Below are 25,409 nucleotides of genomic sequence, written 5' to 3'. Positions count from 1 at the left end.
GCGGCATACATTTAGCTACTCAGAGTTTATTGTTCCAGCATTATATTTTATTGTAGTGCTCAGCTATTTTCGATATAATTGGTAAAACAGATTGTTTTTTACGAATAATAGGATTTCGATTATTCATTTGCAATTCGAGCAATACATATGTACTACAGATTGTCCGACCACCTAATAATAGCATAAATATGTTCACCGTTCGCATGACGTAGGCCAACAGGCTCGAATACGTGTGATACTTGTCGCGCATGTCCGTCTTGCACACGTTCGTTCGCCTAGGTGCGCAATGTGATCGATACGATTTCGTTGATCCAAGAAAGGATCGTAGCACGTAGCGGTATCTTGCGTTGCTTTGGGGATGGCACGGTTAACCAGAGGAATTCTTGATTCTCGATAAGATCTCGTATGTAATGTGTGTGTGTCGTTTACCGAGTTTTAAACAATAATAGAGATATATTCACTTCAATTTTTTTTATATTGATCTTCATGCCAAATAAAAATTGAAACAAATGCCTATTTACCCATAACAGATAGAAATTATATAATAAACAATAATAAACCTAAATCAAACCTATTTGTTTCCTGAGGCTACCAATCAGTGTTGGGCAAATTTTATTTTAAATAATAAATAATAAATGAACTTGTGATTTTAATCGCAAATAATAACTAAACTTTTTATTGAAATAAAAGTAATTTAAATAATTCCAAAAGTGATCTATTTATTATTTCTTATTTGCAAATAAAAGATTATTTATTATGTGGATTGAGTGAAAATCGAATAAATAGTTTTGTCAAAACAAATAATTATTGAAATTGTGTTTATAAGTAACAATTAACTCTATTATTTTAAATAATTCTATTTAGACTTGCTCAAATAATAAATAATATTGTTGCTTTTTATTTGAATATCCAAATAACAAATAACCTGCTATTTAAATTTTTATTTAAATGATTATTTATTTAAATAAATTTATTTATTGCCCAACACTGCTACCAATCAATGCAAACAATTTTTATTTTGCATAAAATTCCATGAAATCAAAATTATCTGGATAAATAGTTAATTTATTTCGAGATTAATTGGATTGTGGATCTGCAAAATAAAAATTGTAACAAATTCCTGCTTATAATAGACAGGAGAATCATGTTATACACAATAATAAAACCTAAATCAGACCTATTTGATTTATTATGCGTAAATATGTTCACAAAATATGTTCATATAAAAATCTATAATAGACAATAAGTAACAAATAATTGTGCGTGCGTACAATATGTATAGTTGTGCACGGTTGCTGTTTTATTGGTTGGAAGGTAACGAGTGGAAAAATCGCGTGGATTCGCGAGATTATGGCTCCGTTGACCATTCGCTCGGGCAATGCTAATCGAGTACGCGGGGCCCCGGCGTATTATGGTTTGCGAGGAAAAATAATAGGCCGGAGCAGGTCACTATGGCGACATTATCCCGTTAGGCTTGAAAGTATATTTTCTACTTACTTGTTGTGGCATTGACTGCGCTGCTGTGGCCGGCTCTTTGCAGGTCGGCGGCAGGACGACGTTCAACAAACACCGTTGAAGATTACCGCTTCGGCACCTTATTCGATTAAACGGTGCCTGTTCCTCGAATACTCTTGCCACCAGCTGTATTGTGCAACAATCCACAGAACCGAAAAGTGCCCAGAAAGTTCCATAAACAGACCCCCCGTACTCTATTCAAACGGATATTTTGAATGCCATTTTTATCAATTTTTAATAATTTTTTTCGGGAGAACTGTTGAACTATTTGCAATGAGATTTTACAGGTACGTTTATGGGTATTTGAAGTACGTACACTATTTTTTTCAAGTACAAATATCCAAAATTCGCAGAGTTATAAATTTTTTTATAGAATATGTTTGAAGGGGTATTCTGGTTTCGAATGCCATTTTGACCAATTTTTAAGAATTTTTCTCGGGAGAACTGTTGAACTATTTGCAATGAGATTTTACAGGTACGTTTATGGGTATTTGAAGTACGTACACTATTTTTTTCAAGTACAAATATCCAAAATTCGCAGAGTTATAAATTTTTTTATAGAACATGTTTGAAGGGGTATTCTGGTTTCGAATGCCATTCGTACCAATGTTCAAGAATTTAGAAGGTCAAAATTTTACGTCTGAATGTAGAAGGAAAATTGAAAGAAAAGTCCTCCCTCCTCTTCCCCGCGTTTCCCTTATGCTGGAGGGTCCGCTAATTTCGGAATCCGGATGTTAAACCGGATAATTTAGGGTACCGTTCAAACGGTGGCTGAAAATATCCTTCGACGCCCACCGAACGGAAAATTTTGTTATTTAAGGCACAGAAATTCCTTTCAGCCGGCGAGCAATGGCTTCGAACAATTATTTTTAAATCGATGAAAGCTGCCATAATCGACGCGACGCTGAATCGTTGGTTCACTTTATGCCTCAGCCCTTTGCACTCGAGGCTATTTTAACACCCGAAAGGAGACTCTTCTTCGTGGCCTGGAATATATTCATTGATCACATTGTGCGTGAAAAATGGAAGCGATTTATAGCAATGTATTCTACAGAAACAAATTTTTATTTGATTAGCAATCTTCTCGTCATTTGAGCGCGTTAAAGGGGTCAAATATTATTCGCAGATAAATTCCTCCCGTGCACCGGAGAATGAACGATCCATTCGTACAATTTTTTTCATTATTCAATTAAAAGCACCGCCGATATAGTTACCGCTCTAGTTGCTCGAGACCCCGGCAAGAGCAACAGGAACGTCAAAGAAATTTAATCCGATCCGTATCTATTTACTGGGTTACACAATTTGCTAATGGGATTCGATACGTTTGCCCAAATAAGAAAATATAGGGCGTAGCAAATATTAAATAAAACAGATGGGGAAACAGACGGGGCTAACATTTAATTTGAATCATCGACGGAGCATGGTATTAACGAATGATCAAAAATGTTCGTACCGTATTGTTTTGCACGCGGTATTTGTTTTTGATTTATTAACGAACACATTAATCGAGATGGAAAGAACCATTACCCCTTGCCGTATTTTCACGAGCCAGACTTGTGACGAAGGTAGTTAACGTGGTCTAACAAATATGAAGAGTAAACTTTACTTTACCGGATTCAAAATTGGTGCCTTTCTCCTATAGATTATGATATATTTGGTATGCAAACCAGTAGATTTGTACCCGGGGCGACTGCAGATCGAAGTTTCGATCCCGTAGGATCAATGGTTCAGGAGTTATGCTTGCTTAAAGTTGAGCAATCTGCAGTGTTTTTGGCAGGTAAGGGCGCCGCCATATTGGTTTGTAGTGACGGTCGCGAGCCGCTGACCGAGTTGGTTGGGATTAGGCGGCAAGGACCGGCGATTCTGCTCGCTCAGCGGCTCGCTGTCGTCACTAAAAACCAATATGGCGGCGCCCTTACCTGTCAAAAACACTGCAGATTACTCAACTTTAAGCAAGCATAACCCCTGAACCATGCATCCTACAGTATCGAAACTACGATCTGCAGCCGCCCCAGGAACAAATCTACCGGATTACATACCAGATACATCATAATCTATAGGAGAAAGGCACAAATTTTGAATCCGGTTAAGTAAAAACCAGCCAATATGAATGTTACGCGTTTGTAATCGATATTTAAGCATTCAAATAAATGTAGCCATACAAAAAATATAAATTTTCTTTTCCTTTCTATGACATTTTTGTGCATAAAGACGTCTCAATCGTTGCAACGCTCTAAATTACGCTAATTACGAGATACTGTTTTCTGGGATAAAAATTGTCCACGTCTAAATAATATACAGTGACTCGAATTAATATTCGGACGCCCTAAAAAAGACGATAACTTTTTTAATACGGTACTACACGATTTGAACTTTTTTGGGAAGCTAGAGCAATTAGTTTACTACAGTATGTGAGAAGAAATTTTTTCAAAAATTTTGATTGATCGGAGAATCGTAGAAAAAATACTAAAAGCTGCATTTTACATTTTTTTTTTATGTGGGCCTATATTGAAAATTTAAAAAATACGTTTTGTAGATTATATGTGTCAATTATATGCACTGTGAAAGTTTCATCGAAAACGGTTGATGCGGGGAAAAACGACAGGCATTGAAAGATGTAAGAATTCTTAGATACAGGCCGAAAATCGTGAAAATTACCATCTTTAAACGTTTGTAACACATTGCAACGTCAACCGATTTTGACGAAATTTTCAGCATGTGTTTAATTGACACCGATCTACAGAACGTATTTCTTAAATTTTCAATGTAGGCCCACATAAAAAAGTTGTAAAATGCAACTTTTAGTATTTTTTCTACGATTCAGATCAATTGCAATTTTCATAAAAATTTCTTTTCGCATCCTGTAGTAAACTAAATGCTTAGACTTTCCAAAAATGTTCAAACTGTATACATAAACAAGTTATCGTCTTTTTTAGAGCGTCCGAATATTAATTCGAGTCACTGTATTTCCAGTCTATGGGTGCCGTTGGTGGGATGTTAGGAAGCATCGTCAAAGACCATAACCCTCCCGATAACCGCAGAACGGCCGTTCTTCTTTCCGCTCTCGCCCCCAAGTGCGCTGAAAATAATCTGTACAATAAAAGGCATCACGACACGCGGGAAGAATGTTTAAAAAACCGGAGGCGCAGTGTACTGTTCATACACAACCGTCTCGGGGCTCAGAAATAGCAGGGGCCGAGAGGTAAACACTGTAAAACGCGCGAACCCGATCGCTCGTTTCGAAAGGAGATCGCGTGGCTATGCGGGGAGCATGCGAGAGGAGAAGGGAATATATACGTAGAAAGAGAGAGGAGAGGGGTGAAAAAGATTCTGAAGAGGAAGAAGTTGCGATCATCGGAACTCGCTTCTGTTCATGGCGTTAATAAACGCCGTGAAGCATACTTCAAACGTGCACAGAATTCTTACGCTCTCTAACCCTTCATTTACTATGGCGGAGTTACTCGTGACCTCTGGGTGACCTCTGGGCGCCCTCATCCGAAATAGGACGAAAGCCGCTCCTGAATCACGATCACGGTCATGATTTTAATTTCATTCACGCCGTAATCGTGATCTTTTAATCTAGAGTGAGTTTGCTCACTGTCATCTTTACCACGCTTATATTAACTTGCCGTGTTGTTGTATCCGTCAAATCTTGTAATTGAATTTTAAACCTTTTCCCCATAGTCCAATCTTGCTGAAATTTTGTATACCCACACACACATATACGTTCTGAAAATTTCGTTGAAATTGGTTGATTGGTTTACGAGTTATAAACGATCAGAAGTGGTAAAAATGGCAATTTTTCAAGATTTTTTATTTTTACCACTTTTGATCGTTCATAACTCGCAAACCAATTAACCGATTTCAATGAAATTTTCGGAGCGTATGTAGTTTATACGAGTTGATCAAACACATCTTTTAAATTTTCGTTATTGGCCCAGCTAAAAAAGACGTAGAAATCAATTTTTACTATTGTTTTTCACAATTCCGACCAAATGCATTTTTTCAACATATTTGTTAGACGTCATTTACTAAACTAATTCTTCTAACCTTACAGGGAAATTGAAGTCGTTTGGTCCATTCATAAAAAAGTTATTCTGATTTAAAGATCTACAAAACATGTTTTAAATTTTCATTAAGGGCGCAAATAAAAAAGTTTTAGAAAAGTCTTCTTTAATTTTTGCATGTAACCTTCTAAATTATAATTTTGGTCAGGTTATGGCTCTGTGACTTGCGCGAAAAACAGTCATGCTCTTAGCCAATTAGAAGCGATCACAAAAATCACAAAAATCACTGTGAAAAATCACTGTGCTTGAAATATCGGTGGCAGAAGTCCGATAATTAATAGAAGATAATTGTTATTTATGGTTTAAAGAAGTATTCGAACACTTTTGAGCATGTTAAGATTACATAGATTGTGCAACAATATTTTGAACAACTTTTCAACAAGTTGTGTGATCAAGTAAATCAGAAAGATATAGATCTCTCTGTCAGATCGATGATGACCTCGGAAGGATTAAAGCACGAAGTAAAATAGCACGTAAATTACGATATCCTTCTCTGAAGATTAACAGAGTCGCTCAGGCTAATTAAGAATTAAAGTTCTATTACAGAAAGTGGATTGTGAAAGCAACTAACGCAAAAAGTGGATAGAGTAGTAAGTGAACAGTTTTGGTTAATTAAGGAATTCCATTCTTCCATATTTTTTAATTAAACATGCTAACTGAAACGTTTACTGCTCTTTTTTCAGTAGACACAGAAAAAAATGATAAAGTATAATAAAAGGTATTGATTGGTTTAAAAAAAACATTGGGTTGCATTAAAAGAATAAAGTCATAGGAATTACTCATTTTTTTCTATTTTTACTAAAAAAATTTCATTTATCAAATTTATATTAAATTTTGCTATCTATTCCGACACTAATTTTATAACAGAAGAAATTCTGAACTAATTGCTTAAAATTTTGGCGAAAAATGTTATTAACCATTTAACTGGATTCGGTATTTTAACGGAAAACCAGGAAAAGAATTATTTTCTCCTTTCTAGTGCATTTTAATATAAGCATGGATTTTAAAAAGTTTTTTGCCTATATATTTTTTATTTTCTACTTTTTAGTCTTTTCTAAATGGAACGCAATATAGATATAGATATATGTAGATATAGTAATACTGGTATGAAATAGTAACGACGACGTCTCTTGATGGAGTCCGAAATTGTTCGAAATGGAACTGAATGAACAGAACACCACACTGACTGAGCTCCTTCGTTGCGAAATGGGCCAGTGGAGTGGGAACGCGTAGTGGAGTAGGGAGCGCTGGCGCGCGGAGTGGGAATCGCTGAACACGATGACGTACTAATCGAGCGTCGCGCGACGAGGTGTGACGATCAATATTGACATTTTTTTTCTCCTGAACGCACAGTTTTTTTTAAATTTGTTTTTTAATATTGCATTGTCATCCAGTTCTGAGCTATGTTTAAAGTTTCAAGTCTCTAGCTCGTGGGGAAGTGATTTAAAATTCGATTACAAGATTTGACGCATATAACAACAACAACGACAACTCGGCAAGCTAATATAAACATGGTAAAAAGAGCAGTAACTTATCCCTGTTCCCAGAATCACCCCGTACATCTTCCTGCAAGTACATCGTTCAACGTTACAAATTCAATAATCTTTACAATCAATAATGCCATCAGAAAGATAGAACTACAATCACAATCTACGATCGATGTTACTATGATCGAATATACCTGACTACATATACTGTAATAGAGTACAGGATAAGATGGACTGCTACTCAATTTGATAGACAGAGGGCGTTTGTTTGCAGACCTGCGTAAATGCTCGAGGAATAGAACGGTAGGATAGCACTATGGTGGGGAATAGCTCATCATTGGCCTTTAGTAGTCGGTTAATTTCATCCCACCTGCAATTTCAACGCCTACGCCATTTAAACCTTTTCCGGAATAATAATGCAATCCAACTTTGTAAATGTAATTTATTAATTACAAGCGTACTTGACGAGCGACTGTAAATTCTCTAATTGCAAGTCTTCCTTAATCTCTTCGTGAAGACATTGTACCCCTCTTAAGGAATCAGCGTTGCCGGTTAATAATAGGTAGACAGCGGATCTTCATGCAAAATACAAATTTTCTACCTGAATTGCTGTTGCAATCCGGATTGTTATCCGGAGCGGAGTGAACGTTGATTTTCTATCCTAATATATATGTTTAAGAAGTTGAAAATAATAATAACAGTATTTTAAAATTCTTCTAATGTTTTTGGTGTTTTAATGCATCAACGAAGGAAATACGAAAGACGCCAGTTTCTTTCCACAACTTTTTTAATGTCCTTATTGGAAAATATTTAACCCTGTCGATATTTAACCTTTGTCGAGTGTGACCCGACATCGGAGAAAGAAAAATGTAAGCAAAATGTGTTTCTGTATGTATGTGGTTCTTGCTCTATTTATTTAAGTCTTATTTTTTAGTTAAAACAAATACAGGTTCCACAAACATGAATTACAACAAAGTTCGAGAGAGCTATATTTAATATGATTAGTAAACAAAATTGTTTAAAATAAGTAGCAGTCAAGGAACTGTCCTACCTCAAATGAAACACTTAAAGTAGTTGGCAGTTGTTGACAACAAAATTGGAAAATAGTTCGGAGTGCAAATGGTTAACAGATGAATTTGTTACATCAGAGTGTTCAAGTCTCGAAATGCTCCCCGGAACCGTAAAGGTGACTCAGAAAGCCGGGACTCGGTGACAACAGAACCTCGAAGCGTTCTGAATCGATTGCAAGCATACTTTCCAAGTGTCTACGGTCTACGACGTGCAGGGGACGTCTGCCAGGGTGAAATTTTACATCGCTCGGTTGTCTGAACAGTCGTCAATATCAGACCGGGGTATCAGAAGACGCTTGAACGTCTGTTTCCCCCGAAATACACGTGTCCGCGGACTGATCCCCGCAGGTGCGGTAAGTGGCCACTGTCCAGTTAATCTAAAACTCGTGTCTTCGCCGACCCAAGAATCCTTCTACTGTTTTACGGGTGGTGGTAGAGAGAAAGAGAGGGAGAGAACGAGACATCGTTGGCGGCGGCGCGGCTGTAGTCGCAATAGGGTGTCCGAAGGCTGGCCCCGAGATAAAGCCGACCCTCAACGACTTGTTCAGCCGCCGCCGCCGCCGCCGCCGCCGCCGCTGCTGTAGGGTGACTCTCTTTTTCCCCAACGCCATGGATAGAGTCCCGACAACGCCCGACAGCTGGGTCTGGCCTTCTCTCCCTCTCTCCCTCTTTCTCTGTCGAATATGTACGCGGAGGCCGAAATTTTCAAGCCAAATACTATCCGCTTCTCTCCACCGCTTCATCCGTTCATCCGTTCGGCGTACGATCCGCACATCTGGTCATCGCTCCCGCCTCAGCTATTCGTAGTCCACCGCAGTCGCTACTGCTAACCAGCCAATACACCTAGCGATGGGGTCGAGTGGCTCCCGTCGACCTATCGAACCCATTCTTCACGTACAGTTCAACTTATACAGGCAACGGTGCGAAGGATTCTGCACCGAGGTAATTTTCTAACGAAACTTCAAAGACTCCGGTACTTTTTTACACGACACCCTATGGATTTTCTTGGATGTTGTTGTAGAGCGGGAAAAGACCAGTTCAACGAGTACCCTGAACATACCGTTCCGATTATTCAATCTCGAGATATCACACTGCGAAGAATCCTTGCTCAAGGTGAGGTTCTAACAAGATCTCAAGGTCGTCGTGGATTTTTATACGGTACCTTATAGATTTCCTTCGGTATTCTTGTAGAACGTGACGAGACGAATTCAACGAGTACAGTGATCGTACAGTTACGATCACTCAGTCTCGAGATGTTCGTGTCTGAAGTTATAAAAAATTTATCTTTCAGACATGAATATCTCGAGATTGAATGATCGCAACGGTATAGTCATGGTAGTCGTTGAACTTGTCTTTTCGTGCTCTTTAACGATATCGAAGGAGATCTACAGGGTGTCGTATAATAAAAATATTGGTTGACTCATGAGTAAATTGTGATCGTTAAAAAATCGAGTGGAGATTAATAGAATCAAGACAAGGGTTCGCGTAATACGTGTACACTCTGAAACTGGTCGACTATTCAATTAATCGGATCAATTACGATTTCCCAGTTCGGCGCATTAATCTCTGAAAATGTTCTAATCATCTCCGCGAGCCGTCGCGATTGAATGATGAATGGCGACTGACAATCGTCGGATAATAGAGGAAATAAACAAACGCGGATATTACACGGCGGTGTATATATATATATATGTATATACATGCATATACATGTATACATATCATATATTGTATATGTGTATGTATATCGATTGCTTCGGATAACTTAAACGAGCTCATAACAGGGGCCGAAGAACAATATTTGAGTATGTGATCGGTTGAGTTTAGTTACTTAATCATACCGCGCGGCGCACAGTCGAAAATGGAACATGGTTGTCTATTCTGGCTGCGGGGCGAATCAATAGCACTTCACGCACCGAGTATCATCGGGCTGACGTAATACACAAATCAATGTTAGGTATGTGTTCCGTGAAACGCGCATTATTTCTCGCTATTCGATCGATGCGATCGATTTGAAAATGTATTACACTAACGTTAGACATTCAACCCCTCCCGCTGCTAAACTCTAGAGTCTCCTACGATCTTTACACTTATTTTATAGTGATGATAGCATAAATAATAGCTGAACAATCTTATGTTGAGGTTTCTATAGGGGGTTGAAAATATTTCACATTGTTTAAGTTAGTGTATCTTAATAGATTTTTTGGTATATTAACAATCTAAAATATTTAGAAGAAGGTTTTCATGTGATATCTAAACAGTGGTGCCCCAAGGTGGTTCGGAACCCACTTTAATAAACTGTAGGCCTCGATAAAATTAGGCGTTAGTGAGAGCGGAAGAGGAGGAAAGTGGTCAATGGATTTGAAACCTTGGGGGGACCAAATATTATTTAAAAAAAAACAATCTGGAATATTTTTAACCCCTCATAGCACGGTTTCGGTACAAAACAGTGGAAAAATTGCAACAATCCTACAACACGGTGAGCTTACAATGTTTAAACAATCCCCTCCCACATTTCTTATTGTGGAGGACCAAGTACTATTTTAAAGAAAAAACAATATGGAATATTTTTAACCCACCCTAGCACGGTTTCGATACAACACGGTGGAAAAATTGCAACAATCCTACAACACGGTGAGCTTACAATGTTTAAACAATCCCCTCCCACATTTCATATTGTGGGGGACCAAGTGTTATTTAAAAAAAAAACAATTTGGAATATTTTTAAGCCCCCATACCACGGTTTCGATACGACACAGTGGAAAAATTGCAACAACCCTACAACACGGTGAGCTTACAACGTTTAAGCAATCCCCTCCCACATTTCTATTTGTGTTGCGCCCAAGTTTCGCTTAACACGGTGGAAAAATTGCAACAACCCTACTCCACGGTTTGCTTACAATATATAAACAATCCTCAGCCACATTTCGATTTGCTCCCAAGTTTCGTTTAACGCGGTTTCGCCACAGCACGGCCGAAACCGTGTTATGCTAGGGCACCCTCTCCGGAACGATATTCCCACGGACTGAGGTGCCCGGCAAAATAGAGGATCGAAATTTCTAATTACATCCGCGGCAGCGCGTCCGAGTGAGTCGGCGGAAGGCAATTAATCCGTCCGCGACCGGTTTACATTTCACAACATTAAGACTCGTGTCAGATTCGCTGATATCCGAGCGTCTCTAATCGGAGGAACAGGAGAAAAAGTCGAATCGAACAGCGTTCTCGCGTGCGTCTACGGGGAACGCGCTCAAGGGGTGAAGGGGTTGCGCGACTTGAACGGGAGAGGGGTGAACAAGAGGGAAGAGGACGAAGAAGAGAAAGAACAAGGATCGTCCTCGTCGCCGGAGGTGTCTCTGTGTGTACAGACGTCGACGTCGGTGCGACGCGGTGTTCTGTCGGCGTCTCCGCTCGAGATATCGAACGTCACTCGGCTCCCCGACCATTTCGAAGAAATATGGGGCAAGGCCGGCACCTTGGTCCAAGAAGGGCGCATGTCGACTCGACAAACTCTATTATCCGACTATACATAGTTGAACCCATCCCCCCTCCGGTGCGCGTCGTCGGGACGCGTACACGCACACCAGAAGGATTTCGGCTTGGGTAAAAGGACGAGGAGTCCCGAAAACGAGGAGCAAAGAGGTCGAGTGGAGCGAGTGGGAGGAGGAGGGGAGTAGGAGGAAGAAAGTTGGAGGGGTATAGACACGAAGAACGGGATGAAGAAAGGACGCGCGCGCGAAAAGAAGACGGAAACGGACACGGAGTGTCGAGGCGATAAAGAGAGCAGAGCGCTTGGCCTCCGGGAGGGTGGAGTTCTGCGGGAAGGAAGTATCAGAGAGAGGGGGTAGACAGGGAGGGAGAGCGGGAGAGAGCACCGTGTGCACAGTTACATAGTTTCCGATACATGTGCACGCACGCGCCTGAACGGGGGGCACCTACATATCGGCCTGTGTGTTACACATCGGACTCCGCCGAGCCGTATTGAATATTAAACCAATAAACAGGAGAGGAGGAGCGGTTACAGATGGTCGAGGACACTTGGCAACGCCGCCAATAGACGGAAAGCGCCGGAGAGCCGGAGCAGCCAGTTCAAGCCTCGTTCACAGTGGCGCACCGAGCGCGCAAAGGGGAAGGAAGCTGTGTGTCGACAGCGCCCGCTACGCTCTCCGAGCACACCGCCAGATGAGGAGTGGTTTAAGACACGCAGAGAGAGAGAGAGAGAGAGAGAGAGAGAGAGAGAGGGTAAAGGATTGCGCGGTGCCCGAAGAAGAGCGAGGGTGCTGCCCCGCAAGAACCCGAGGAGGGGTGCAAGAACTGGAAGCGGATAAACGAAGGGGCCAACACAAGTGCCAAGAGTACTACGTGCGCGCCTTCCTACCAGACTCCTCTCTGTACTTCTATACTCTTTCTAGCGGGTGTTTGCTCCAGACCGGGACACAGATCGATCATGTTTCTTGATTTTTCTTTTTTTTTTGTTACACTGTGTTGCGCGGTCTTTGGGCGACGATCCGGCGACGTATGGAGGCTGACGTCAGGAAGCACGCCGGAAGCGCCACCACGGTTAGGGATTTGAAAAGATACCGGGGCTCTCCGAGAACTTTCGAAGTTCTAATGTATGAAACATAGGGAACGATTGATCGGCTGGGACGATGATAGCATACGCTCCCATTGAGTATATGCTTTTATTGATTTATCTGTACGGATACCCTACCCAGATACTAGCTATCTCGCGACTAGTACAAACTTCGATGATTATTCATGAAATTGATGTGCGCTATTCGATTGGGATTTTATCGATTGATCCGTAGATATTGAAGGTACGTGGTCCAGATAACTAGTCTGCGGATGCTTTACTGCATAAATAAACTGCGATGATGATTTAGGAAATCGGTGTGCATTGTTTTGGATTTCCAACCAGGTCCGAACGAACAGATACAGGAACGCAAGAATGCGGGGACTTCCCCTCGGCGAGAAGGCCGAGGCACGAGGTGGTGCGCCCTGGCGGCGAACACCCGAAGCCGAGCGTACAATGTCTGGCGCGAGAGAACGCGTTTCGAAAGGCCGGAAGGACGCGCGCGTTCAACCCTGCCATAATCTTTACGGCAACTTATCGCAAAGAGCCAGTCGTTAAAGCGCGTTCTCCCGGCCTCGAACAAATAATTTCCCTGCAATTAGCCGCGGCAGTCGGGTCTGCACACCTCGGGAACCAGAAGAGAGAGAGAGAGAGAAAGAGAGAGAGTATACACACTCGAAGAAGATCGCGTTCCTGAAATGGTGAGCGCGGGGAGCCGATGCATTCGTCTTAATTGAATAACAATAAGTCACGCGACCGTAACCGCTACGGCGTATCGGTTCGGAATCGATCGTCGAGAAGGAAAGCGCTGAGCAACAACCATTGTTTTAGAAAAAAACAATGACGGTTTGTCTCGGACAAAGAAAACCCCCGAATCGTAGATCCCCACTGTATGGGGAGTCTATGGTGCCTACACAAGTACGCCTTAAAGAGTTCGTTCAATTCCTTGTTCGGAATCGATCGTCGAGAACGACATCACTGAGCAAGAACCATTGTTTTAAAAAAAAAAAACAATGACTGTTTGTCTCGGACGAAGAAAACCCCCGAAAATCGTAGATCCCCATTATACGGGGAGTCTATGGTGCCTACACAAGTACGCACGCGACGAGCAGCGTCGTCGGCAGGTAACCGCCTTAAGGAGTTTGTTTAATTCCTTGTCCTTGCAAGCCACCCTGTATTGCACACAGGCGAGTCTCGAGAAGAGAGGAGAGCCACCGAGAACTGTCGCTCGAGAGTTGAAATAGTGGGGACGCCGGTGAGAAGGACGGACGACGACCAGGAAAAAGAGAGAGCCCCTCTCTCTCCCTCTCTCGTGATGTGGAAAGGAGACGAGGAAGAAATCGAGCGAACAATGAACAAGGACAGTGGGACAAGAGGGCGAAAAGTAGACGACGACGGAGAGTGGGAAAGACACGGGGCAAGGAACAAGAAAGAAAGAGAGCCTGAGAGAGGAGAGGAGGGGATGCGTTCGCGCGCGCTCGTGTCGGGTCGCAGTGGTGGGGTCGGGTCGGGTACAAGGGTGAGAGAGCCGAGTACGAACGACTGGAGGGGAAAGGGGAACGAGTGAGAGAGAGAGAGAGAGGTAAGAAGTGGTGGGTGACGCGAGACTCGCGCGCACAAGAACAGAAGAGAGAGAGAGAGATACAGAGAGGGGGGAAGAGGTTAAAAAGGGGAATCAGGCGCGACGTCGACGAGAAGGTCACGCACCGTAGTCGCCACACTATTTAAATAATGTATTATTTCTATCTGGTCGGCGGCGGCGGCGGCGGCGGCGGCTATGTGTATCTTGCAGGGAGAAAGGGAGAGAGAGAGAGAGACAGCGTCGGGGAAGCGTGGGACGAACGCTGAAGAAGAAGGTGGTTGGGGGCAGGGTGAGACGATGCGTCTCCGAGATCCATCCACAGACTCGAATTCCATTGCCCTTCCTCGGGTCACGCCGGCTCCGGGGGAAAGTGTGAGATGAAATGAGCAGAAACAAGCGGGAAAGACGAGCTTCGGGTCGAACAACAATGGGACACCGAGAGTACTGTTATCGGGCGAATTGCCCGCTAAACGAGGACGTAATTTCTTGGGAATTTCGTCCGGGGTGTTTGGAAAAATATTGGGTATCGGGTGATTCAGAAGAATTTAAGAATTCAATAATTAGAATTAACCCATTTGCACTCGAATGGCGACACTGAGGCGTCAGTGAAAATTGCCATACCATTCTTCAAAACAGTTCTAATATTATTAATATGTAAGTAAAAAGCTCAGCTGTTGTATGAGAAAACATAGAGATAAAAATCATATTTGGGTTGGAAGAAATCTCTTGATTTTGGGATTAAAATTGCTTCGAGTCCAAAGGGTTAATAGAATAGAAAAATTAAGAATTGAGAAGTATTTAATAATGGAACGTCCGGACGGTCTGACGACCTTATTTACGCACTTCGAGACCTCGTTGCATATGTTCGTCATTAGCTCATCAGCGTCGGTCGTGAGTCAGTCGAACGATACCCAACGAAGGGATTCTTTCTCCGTGATTCCTCCTACCCTCTCTCTGTCTTTCTCTCACGCTCGAACTCACTTTTGTTCTCTCTCTCTCTCTCTCTCTCGCACTACCTCCTCCTCGTTCAACTTAGAAATCACTGTTGGAGCGTGCATGCGGAATACACGATTTGCGAACGCGCACGCGTCCCTGTGCGTGAACGCTCGCGCGCGCCCGCGAGAGAGCAACCGAGCGAGCGAGTAAGCAAGCAAGCATGCATGCGCACCGCTTCTCTTCTAACATAAATGACCGTTGCTGGCCTGTTACTACCAGCAGTTTGTTGGCCAGAGGCTAGCGACGCTGCGCCGCGAAAGACTTTGTTCTGACAAGCGAGGACTGCGCCACGGTGAACGTTTTCATCCGCGCAGATGTATGCATATCCGTGCACCGGTCCGACCTCTCCCCCTCTCTCTTTCACCGACTCTCTGTCCCTTTCTCCATCCCTCTCTCTCTCTCTGTGTGTGTAGTAGAAAATGCATGCTTCCATGTAGGAACTACCGACTAACTGATGCAAGGATAGGTTAGGATCACGATAGTCTAACGAGCCACCCGAAGAAGAGCCCAGCTCTCGCGCACGGCTACCGTGGAAATAATGCTGCACCGTTGTGTAATTGCCGCGTAATTTTCGAGATGAGACTATCCTCTGGTTAGCGACACTACGCGGATGCGCTCCTTAAGGGGCCATTCCGGTTTCGCATGAATCTCTCGGAATTTTTTTCAGACGAACCAGTCGACATTTTGGATTGGTATTTTGCACGTACATTCACAGGTACTTGATGGAGATACACCATTTTTTTCAATGAAAAACAATCAAAATTGCATGAGATACATACTTTTTTATACAACACATTTAGAGGGGTACCCTGGTCTCGAATGCCCTCTTATCAATTTTCAAGAATTTTTTCCAGGAGAACTGTGAAACTTCTCGCGTTCAAATTTTGCATACGCATTCGTGGTTATTTGAAGTGCATCAGGTATTTTTTTCAGCTAAAAGGATTCGAAATTTTGTGAGTTATATATTTTGCTATGATATTCAAGTTGGAGGAGGAGTTCGATCCGGCTCGCAAACATCAGAATGCATCCTTAGAACACGGATCGCAGTTCCCTGATTGGTCAAGCACATCAATGAAAATTTCAATCTCACATTTAAGGTGGGGTCTAATCTGTCTCCTAAACATGGACCAGGCGAGCCAGGTCGTCGCGCGAGACTTCTGACCGGTCCCCCCCGTTCAAAGTTCACCTAAATATCCAGGGCGACACGCTGCGCCTCGTTCCGGGTTCCGATCAATCCATCTCGACAAGGTCATGATTGGTCGTCACGATCTTTGTCGTATCGTGGCCGGTTCGCACGACCAGCGACAGTCGCGATAGGAGAGAAAGTCAACGCTCTAAATGTCCGAGAGAGTGAAAGATCGGCCGTGAGAGAGTCGCTCGCAGTCGTCCTCCTCCTCTCCGCTCCATAACGCTCCTCTACGGTCGCAACAAAGTCTAGAAGCCGGTGGTACGTCGTCGGTTTTACGGTTCACTGTTCTTTTTTCCAGCGTATATTGGCCCCGTTTCAATTAAACCGTTCTGCACTCTCGGGCTCGGGCCTGGACCGCCGTCTATAATCTCTATCCACAACCGGCCCACTGTTTTCAATTACCCTAAGCTCTCTAGCTCCGGAGCAGGCACACGCATTCTCTGAAAACTTTCACGAGACTCTCGACTGTACTCCGGGGCATACTTTTTTTCATTTCATCTCCTTGGATTGACCGACACTCAGAGACAGTGTTGTCACTGACGCCAGAAGGGTGCTGGACCCTTCTAGCATTTCTAGTCTTCTTAGATTTCGTCTTGGTCTGAAAGACAATCGATGACCAGGTCCGTCAGTGTTACTAACATTGATTGTAGAGGGTGATCAATACCCAGTAGCAATGCTACCGCTGATACCGCGAGGGTCCCAAGTCGTTGCAGCCTTCTTGGACAGTGTCTTCCCGGATTGTCACTGACGCCAGAAGGATGCTGGGCCCTTCTAGCATTTCTAGTCCTCTTTGATTTCGTCTTGGTCTGAAAGACAATCGATGACCAGGTCCGTCAGTGTTACCAACATTGATTGTAGAGGGTGATCAATACCCAGTAGCAACGCTACCGCTGATGCCGCGAGGGTCCCAAGTCGTTTCAACCTTCTTGGAGAGTGTCTTCTCGGATTGAAAGACAATCGGCTAGCAAATCCCAGCATTATCTAGATAATTGATCCGGCCATCTGTAAGCAGTGTTGTTAACATTGATTGCGAAGGGTGATCAATACCCGGTAGCGTTGTGCGGCTATCACTCGTGCCATAAGGGTTCTAGGCTCTCTCCCCTTTCCCTGCTGGGTGTTTCTCCCCTTCGGTCTCGCCCCCGAAGGACGAGGATAGGGCGATAGAGACAAAGAGCCGCTACGGGGGGAAGAAGAAAGAGAGACAGGGGTAGATAGCCACACGGAAGAAAAGAGCGAAACGCACAGACGGCTGTGCCGTGAAAGGGGGAAGAGAAAGAGAGTGCGGAGGGGAGATAGAGAAAGAGAGTATAGCACACGCCACGCCACGCCACGCCATGCCATGCCATGCCGCGCCACGCGACACGTGAGCCACCGCTAACAGTGGACAATGAAATTATTTCGGCGTGTATCGCATGGTATTGATCCGCTCTCTCTCCGTCGCTCCCTCCGCGAACCTACGCTCTGTCGTCTTTGTCCAGACCAAGCCTCCAACGACTATGCGAACGATGGCTATACGTCTTAGCAAAGATGATCCGAGTCCTCGGAGAAACATCGTTGCGCTTTTTACTTCTCGGTCACCTTGTGCGCGTGCTCCACCTATCAGAGACGATGAAAACGTCGCCGCTCTGACCCGCGCGGTTTCTCAAGTGTTTCTCGTTTCTCGCGCTTCGGACCGTTTCTCCGGCCTGTTCGATCACACTGTATAGGCAATGACTATACTGTATAGTGCCACCGACACCGCCGCTGCACCTACGCCAGCCCATTGCAAGCTTGAATTACTGGCCAGCCTGTTTCATTGGCTTCGACGGCAGCCGTGGCATTCTTTCCGGGCATTCGAAATGGAACCCCGTGCGCACCGAACGCCACTGCCGCAGGCCCGTACACGGTACTACCGGCGCCCTACGACTCCGATGATTCTGCTGGTTTTCGGTGGTGGAGAGATCGATTCTCTTTTCCGGAATTTTTTTATCTTGCTGGGGAATATTTGTATATTGAGAATATCAGACAAATTTTATTTTTGGCTTTTTCGAATTCCAGACTGTTTATTTGAACACAATTGTAAAATGTGAAGAAACACGGGTGTGTTAGTTATGTTTCGTTTAATAAATAGGATTTTTTCTCTGGGGGAGTGAAATTGTTGAAGAAATAAGAACGTTGTTAAATAAGAGATGAGCTCAGGAAAATCTTGGGGAAATTCATAACGATGTTGTGAATAAAATGTTTTATGAATAGACCGCGGATCTTGATGCAGAATAAATGTATCAAAAATTAATTCATCTCTTAATAGTTTTTTTAGATTGTTTTAGACTGTTTTATATTTTACCCTATGATTATAAAGTTTCACAATCATTTGAGAGGAACATGTTTTCGGAACGATATGTTTGTGGATTCCAGAGGCTCGTTCCTTTCGGAAAATTTAGTGTGTGCTATTGTGAGGAGTAGATAAATTAATCACTCAAGGTCTTTCGCCCCTATATGAATCACATCAGGCGTAGATAGTGGGCTATAGTGGGGAAAGCCACTCAATAACATTGATCAGTCCATTTTGTTCCGATTCGACTACGTGTTTGCTTTTTTAAAGGAGCACACTTATAGTGATCGTTTCGTCGAGTGACGAGTTCAGAAAATTCAACCATAATTATGAAATTTGATACAATAAATTTGTTAACATAATAATATAAAATGGAGAATGAAAAATATTTTCAACATACCGAGCATGCATTTTTAAAAATGTTGTCCTTCTGCTTTTAAAAATAATTATGAAATTTTATGCAATAAATGCTCAATATAATAAATGTTTTTTATGTTTTACTTAATTGAACTTGTTCTTTTACAAAACGTATGCAGAAGCAAAAATACTTGTAGAATGTTTTTAGAACTATTCAGTATTTTCAAAGATATCCAGCTCAGCGTGGAACAGTTCGCAAGTCGAATTCGAAAGCGATTAGGCCAGTGAAGAATGTCTTTATCAAGCGTGACCTATGCACCAGTGTCAGCGAACTTCGTGCGAAGTTTATATTTGATCGAGCCACAATGGGAATAAAGGGAACTTCGTTTATGACAAACCTGTTGTCGTTGTGTTCATCGATCACTGTGTGCATCGCTGCACGACACTTATGCAATGTCTCGGCTGCGTTCACTGCTACGGGAATACAAATTGTTTATTATTACCGAATGTTCTGCACAAAAATTATGCAAGCCTGTCAAGTCGAATGCTTAAACGAAAACGTATCGAATTATTGTATACTGACAAATTTGTCATGTACATTTCATTTATGAAATTATATTCAGAAATGAAAAATGACTTACAGATAAATAGAAAACGTAACAATTTTAAGGTTAGCTTAGTTGTTCGTTGGAGAAAACGTCGAAGAAATCGGTTTTTATTTTTTTTTTAACAAGGGCGCACCAAACCAAAAAATCTGAAGAAATTCATGAACAATACCTACAACAATATATCGCTACTGTAAAAATATAAATGTGGACACTCTAGAATTTCCATGCGAAATCTGCATTTTTCGATTCTTTTGAGGTTTTCGATTTTTTACAAGCAGGATTTTCACTTTAAAAATCTGAAACCAATTGGGAAGTATGTAGATGGGTTCTTGACATGGGTCAGATTTTTTTCGGAATTTCTAAAGATCATTAACTAGGGAAAATAGGCCAAAAACTGTTTTTTAGATTTTACCCCATAACTACCCTCCGGATCGAGATACAGGGCTGAAACTTATGTATGTTTTTCTTGGTGTCCTATCGAATGACCCATCGTCGATATAATTCGGTTCAAGGGCATTTTTAGTTACCTTATCCGGCTATACCCAATTTCAAAAAAGGCTCGAATATAAAATTTGGCAGAATTCTGTACAATTTTTATTTGTTTCAGATCTGCACAGGCTATTCCCATTAAAAATACAATTTTCCTTCATTCCACTTTCTGAAAATTCGTATACAAAACTTCGGAAATGCATAAACATCCCCAGTCTACTTATCAGCAAATGTTACTCGTTAAATGGCGTTTTGTAACAATCAGATAATCCAGTGAAAAAAGCAGCGCGCTCCAGTTACAACAGCGGTGTATTGGTCTGGACAGCGGTGTATAGGTACGACAACTTCCTACGGCGCGCAGAAATTAGTACAATCAAGCAGAGCCATGTCTCCGGCAGTGTTCATAATTTGTCGCGCACAAATTGTGTCGCGAGAAAGGACGATTTAAAATGTATGAGCCTTGGCGACCGAGGGCCTCAGGATCCGTGACGCCTATGCTCCTATACGTGCAGCCGAGTTCCGTGGCCCGATAGTTGCGATTCAACGGAGCTAACATATTCAGGCAACAATTAACGATTTATGGGGGATTTATCATCCGAGATTCGTTAGGTACTATGTCTGGACTGCGAATGTATTTCCCAGACCAATACCCTGGACCCATACCTTAACTCCAAGGCCCGAAAAATCATCGGAGTGGACCCAGGCACCTGCTACATGGTCTGCGGACGCCAGCACAACATCATCCATGTTTTTGCCGTGTCTGTTCCGTTGCTCGATAGTTACGATTCAACTGAGCTAACATATTCAGGCAGCAATTACCGATTTATGGGGGATTTATCACCCGAGATTCGTTAGGTACTATGTCTGGACTGCGAATGTATTTCCCAGACCAATACCCTGGACCCATACCATAACTCCAAGGCCCGAAAAATCATCGGAGTGGACCCAGGCACCTGCTACATGGTCTGCGGACGCCAGCACAACGACATCCATGTTTCTGTCGGGTCTGACGCAAAACCCTTCGCGGATCGCAGACCAGGGTAAAATCATACTGTAAATCACTGTGGGTAGGGTCTCGTGACCGGTGCACGCGATCGTTTGGCGCGCGGAACGGTGAAATCGGCGTTGAAATTGTGAATGACTAGGTTTTCGGGGGCCGGGAACGCATTGCGGCAGGTGGTACGCAGTCTCTCCTCTTTCCGCTGGACCGGAGAGGAGTGTAGGACTGGACTGACTCTCTTGCGGGCCCGATTATCGGGAACGCGGCCGGCCACGCCACTTGAAACACGAGCAAGACCAAAACGGAGCGGTGTGTTTCTCGAACGAGAGCTGCTCGTGGGCCGCGCCGTAAGACACGCCATTCGGCAAAAGGTTGCGCGTGCGAGTGAAACCTCAAAGAGAGAGAGAGAGAGAAGAGGCCGTCCAAAGGGGGAGAGAGAGAGAGAGAGAGGTAGGCAGGAGCACGGAGTAGGACAAGGAAGCGCGGAGAGAGAGAGAGAGGAAAAGAAAAGAAACCAGCCGGTTGAAAGAAAAGGCAAACAAGCCGGGATAAAGCCCGTTGAACGGTGATGAGTTTCGTGGAAAGAGCCGACAACTCCTCAGGAGCGACAGAGAGGAAGTTAGGGAGAAGGGCAAGCTTAATCCCGGAGCCGAAGACCTTACCGTGGAGGAATCTCTCTCTCTTTGCCTGCTTTCGGACCAACACACCGCCTGGCATTTCTCGGGAATCCCCAAGAATTCGACAGTCCCGGGCCTTCGTCTCGGCCATCTACCGAAAGAACAACGCTTCGACCAGCCTGGTTTTCTCATCCCCTAATGTTCAATACTCGCTTGCACGCGCGCAAACCTGTCTTATCGTCCACGTCGTTTGAGATAATGGCGCGAGCAGCAGCAACGAACAAATAACACTGCTGTGTACAGGTATAAGTGCGTTTAGAACCCGTTCGTGGGCAGCGACGTTCACGCCAATACCCTTATCGGTAACCTTTCGAATCTCTTCGGGATAAAGCTGTAAATTTATGGAGGACTGTACTCCCGGACGTGTTCGCAGCTCTTGAAAATAGAGTTTAGATAAATCGTGGCGAAGAGCCGTGCGAGGAGCTTGCTATACAGCGCTATGAACGCGGCCGCCGCCAGCGCCATCTGTGCAGTCGGGGAATGAGAGTTCCGCGATGTTGCGAAGCCCGCGAAAGAATCCGAACGTATCTAATCAATCCTCGCCCATCCAAGGAAAAGAATGACGTCTTTCCAATTAGCAGATGCTGTTTCAATAGACAGTTATTGTATTTTAATTGGCGCTGTTTGGTTTCGGTTCCACGAACTTGAGAAACGATTTCTTGAAAAACAGACTTCAGCCGAAACTATCCAAATGTATCTCACCAATCCTTAGCCATCCACGGAAATGAATTACACTTGCCTAATCGGGAGACGTTCCTTTAACGGATGGGTATTGTATTTTAACAACACCACCCAATAGGTAGTGTTGATTTTGATCGGTGTACTTTGGTTTCGGTGTAGGGAATCGGAAGAAGAAACGGTTCCTGTTCTTCAGCGAATAGTCAGCGGAACGAAGGTATCCGATTGTATCTAATAAATCCTCAGCCATCGAAGAGAAGGAATGGTGTCTTTCTAATCGGAGGATGTTCCTTTAACAGATGAATGGTGTATTTTAATTGATTTGGTTCGGTTCCGGTGTGGAGGATCGAAAGAAGAAACAAATGGTTTCGCGTAGTCAGCGCCCCCTAGACAAACGGATTCGAGCCGAAAGAATCCGAATGTATCTAATCAATCCTTAGTCATTCGAGCGAAGAAATGACATATTTCCAATCGGGAGATGTTCCGTTAACAGATGCACTGTTTAGTTTAATTAGTTTGGTCCGCTGAGGGAATTGAAAGAATAAACAGAGTTCTGCGGCGGTCATGAGCGAAGGGTTAGCGCCTCCGTATCCAAATATATCTAATCGATCCTCAGCCGTCCAAGGAAAGGAATGCGATTTTCCTGATTGGATGATGTCCGTCTAACGTACAGATACAGTATTTTTCGATTTGTGTCGGTTTTGAATCGAACAAACAGGCGGTTTCTCGTAGCCAGCGCCCCCGCTAGAAAAACCGTACGACGCACACTCGGCCGGTTCGAAATCACGCGAGAAAGTCGGGTGTGTGTGTATACACATATCGCGTGGTGAGAAGCGCGACGGAAGGCACGACCGCGACGACACGATGAACGACGAGACCTCCGTTCTTCCTCTGGACAAATATGTAATACGATATGTGTACGTGTGCACGCGCTCGTTCGCTCGCTCGCTCTCAGACACACACACACACAGAGAGAGAGAGGGAGAGAGAGAGAGAGAGAGAGAGTGGAATAGAGATCGAGAGAGAGAGAGAGAGAGGCCTGGCCAGAGAGCCCGAGTGGCCGCAAGTACAAAGGGGCCACGGCAATATAGTTTTAAAACGGAATCGAGCGAGCGTGCGAGCGAGCGAGGCGGCCGAGCAAAGGAAGGGCAGAGAGGCAGCAAAAGCGAGTCCCGACGAGTAACAGTGGGCGACCCTGCTGCCGGCTGCCGACAGCATTCCTACAACAACACAACGCGGCCCCGCGAACCCACACATCGCGTACAATACACGCCAACTACCGATGGCCATTCAATTCACTCTGTTTCTCGCCAGTTTTCGAGCTATTTAGCGACCCTGGGCTCCCCACGCTGCATCTTCAAGAACTGCCGCTGAACTGATACCACCTCGTATCACCATGGACCCGGCGATCATCACGTAAAATCATGTAGCATACGCTCTCATACCCCTGCCCGTCACCAGTTGTTGTTATAGTTTAGATCCTAGAATCACTAGAGAACTGCAGCAAGACTGCAGATAGCTCTTCAGGCCGCAGACCCTGTTAGCTTTACAATCAGCATTGGCTGATGTAAAATCGCACAGCATACGCTCATACCCTGGCCCTTCATCAGTTGGTGTTATAGTTTAGACCCTAGAATGACTAGAATTGGTCTCCAAGAACTGCAGCAAGACTGCCGATAGCTCTTCAGGTCACAGACCCTGTTAGCTTCCCAATGCTGATGTAAAAGCGCATAGTATACGCTCACACCCTGGCCCTTCATCAGTTGGTGTTATAGTTTAGACCCTAGAATGACTAGAGGTGGTCCCCAAGAACTGCAGCAAGACTGCCGATAGCTCTTCAGGTCGCAGACCCTGTTAGCTTTCCAATGCTGATGTAAAATCGCATAGTATACGCTCACACCCTTGCCCTTCAATAATTGGTGTTATAGTCTTCTAGAATCACTACATTATAGGTGGTCTGTAAGAACTGCAGCAAAACATAAGACAAAATAAACAATTTACTTTGCTACTTGTGCAGCAGTGGTTCCTTGAAATGCTAGCTTTTGAGATCAGGATAGACCCTACTACTCGTGTCACATCCTAATTGTTCAAGGACCGACGATTACCAATTTATAAATAATTTTCTGTCCCCCAATTGGCGCCACAGCTAATTTTACAGCAATGATTCATCCGAATGCGCCGCGCAGGAAGTATGACGTATTTCGCTGACAACTTTGGGAGCACCTTTTATGTTTACATTGGTGTTTATATCGGGTCCTAAACGGTGACGTCCGATATTATGGATACTTTGTTTACGAAACGATTCCCGAGTGTCTAGAGCCGTTTCGGTTCTCCGGTATACACTATGCTATTTTCGACGTGTTCCTCTTCTATAGAATATAGGAATTGGGAAACGTTCAACAATTTTGGCAGAATTAATGCGAAACTGGTTTTGCGAAAGGCCTCCGAGGCCTTGGAACAGCGGGATTTTTTCGAGAGAATAGAAACTGAAGGAAATCGCAGACGTGTCGAAACATGTGTACATAACTGTGTACACAGATTACTTGAAATGCTGCAACCTCTCTATACTATATCCTCTATACTAGCCGCTCGAACATTTCTACGGGCTCTCGCGTCAAAATTAATTTAACACTAAACACTGCAGCATTAAAAGCTAGTACATAGCATGGTCGTTTCAACCATTGTAGAATGAAGAATCTGAGACCAGTCAATTGTTAGGTCCAGTGTTAACATTTTGTACTGTTGGCAGCGACTTAAAACCATCACTATAGGGTCTACGAACGCATTATTATGTGCTTGAAATAATTTAGAGA

General features: G+C 43.6%; 1 protein-coding gene across 6 annotated transcripts in view; it reads right to left on the bottom strand.

Moving 5' to 3' along the window:
* LOC143212864 (uncharacterized) overlaps positions 1–25,409 on the bottom strand; it is a 93,813-nt gene that overhangs the window by 56,272 nt on the left and 12,132 nt on the right. Inside the window, exon 2 of one of the 6 annotated variants that reach the window (XM_076432122.1) lies at positions 1,498–1,594. The exons of 3 other annotated variants lie outside the window; for them this stretch is intronic. In XM_076432122.1, the coding sequence (XP_076288237.1) occupies positions 1,498–1,509 (12 nt within the window). In that variant the 5' untranslated portion in view covers positions 1,510–1,594. Of the gene's footprint in view, positions 1–1,497; positions 6,414–15,134; positions 15,828–25,409 lie in introns of those variants that run through there. 2 more of the 6 variants (XM_076432121.1, XM_076432125.1) reach the window with 2 other exon arrangements.

This window comes from Lasioglossum baleicum, chromosome 10, assembly GCF_051020765.1.
Source record: "Lasioglossum baleicum chromosome 10, iyLasBale1, whole genome shotgun sequence".
NCBI classification, from domain to species: domain Eukaryota; kingdom Metazoa; phylum Arthropoda; class Insecta; order Hymenoptera; family Halictidae; genus Lasioglossum; species Lasioglossum baleicum.
The sequence above is the reverse complement of the archived record's forward strand: the minus strand, read 5'-3'. Positions and strand labels throughout refer to the sequence as shown.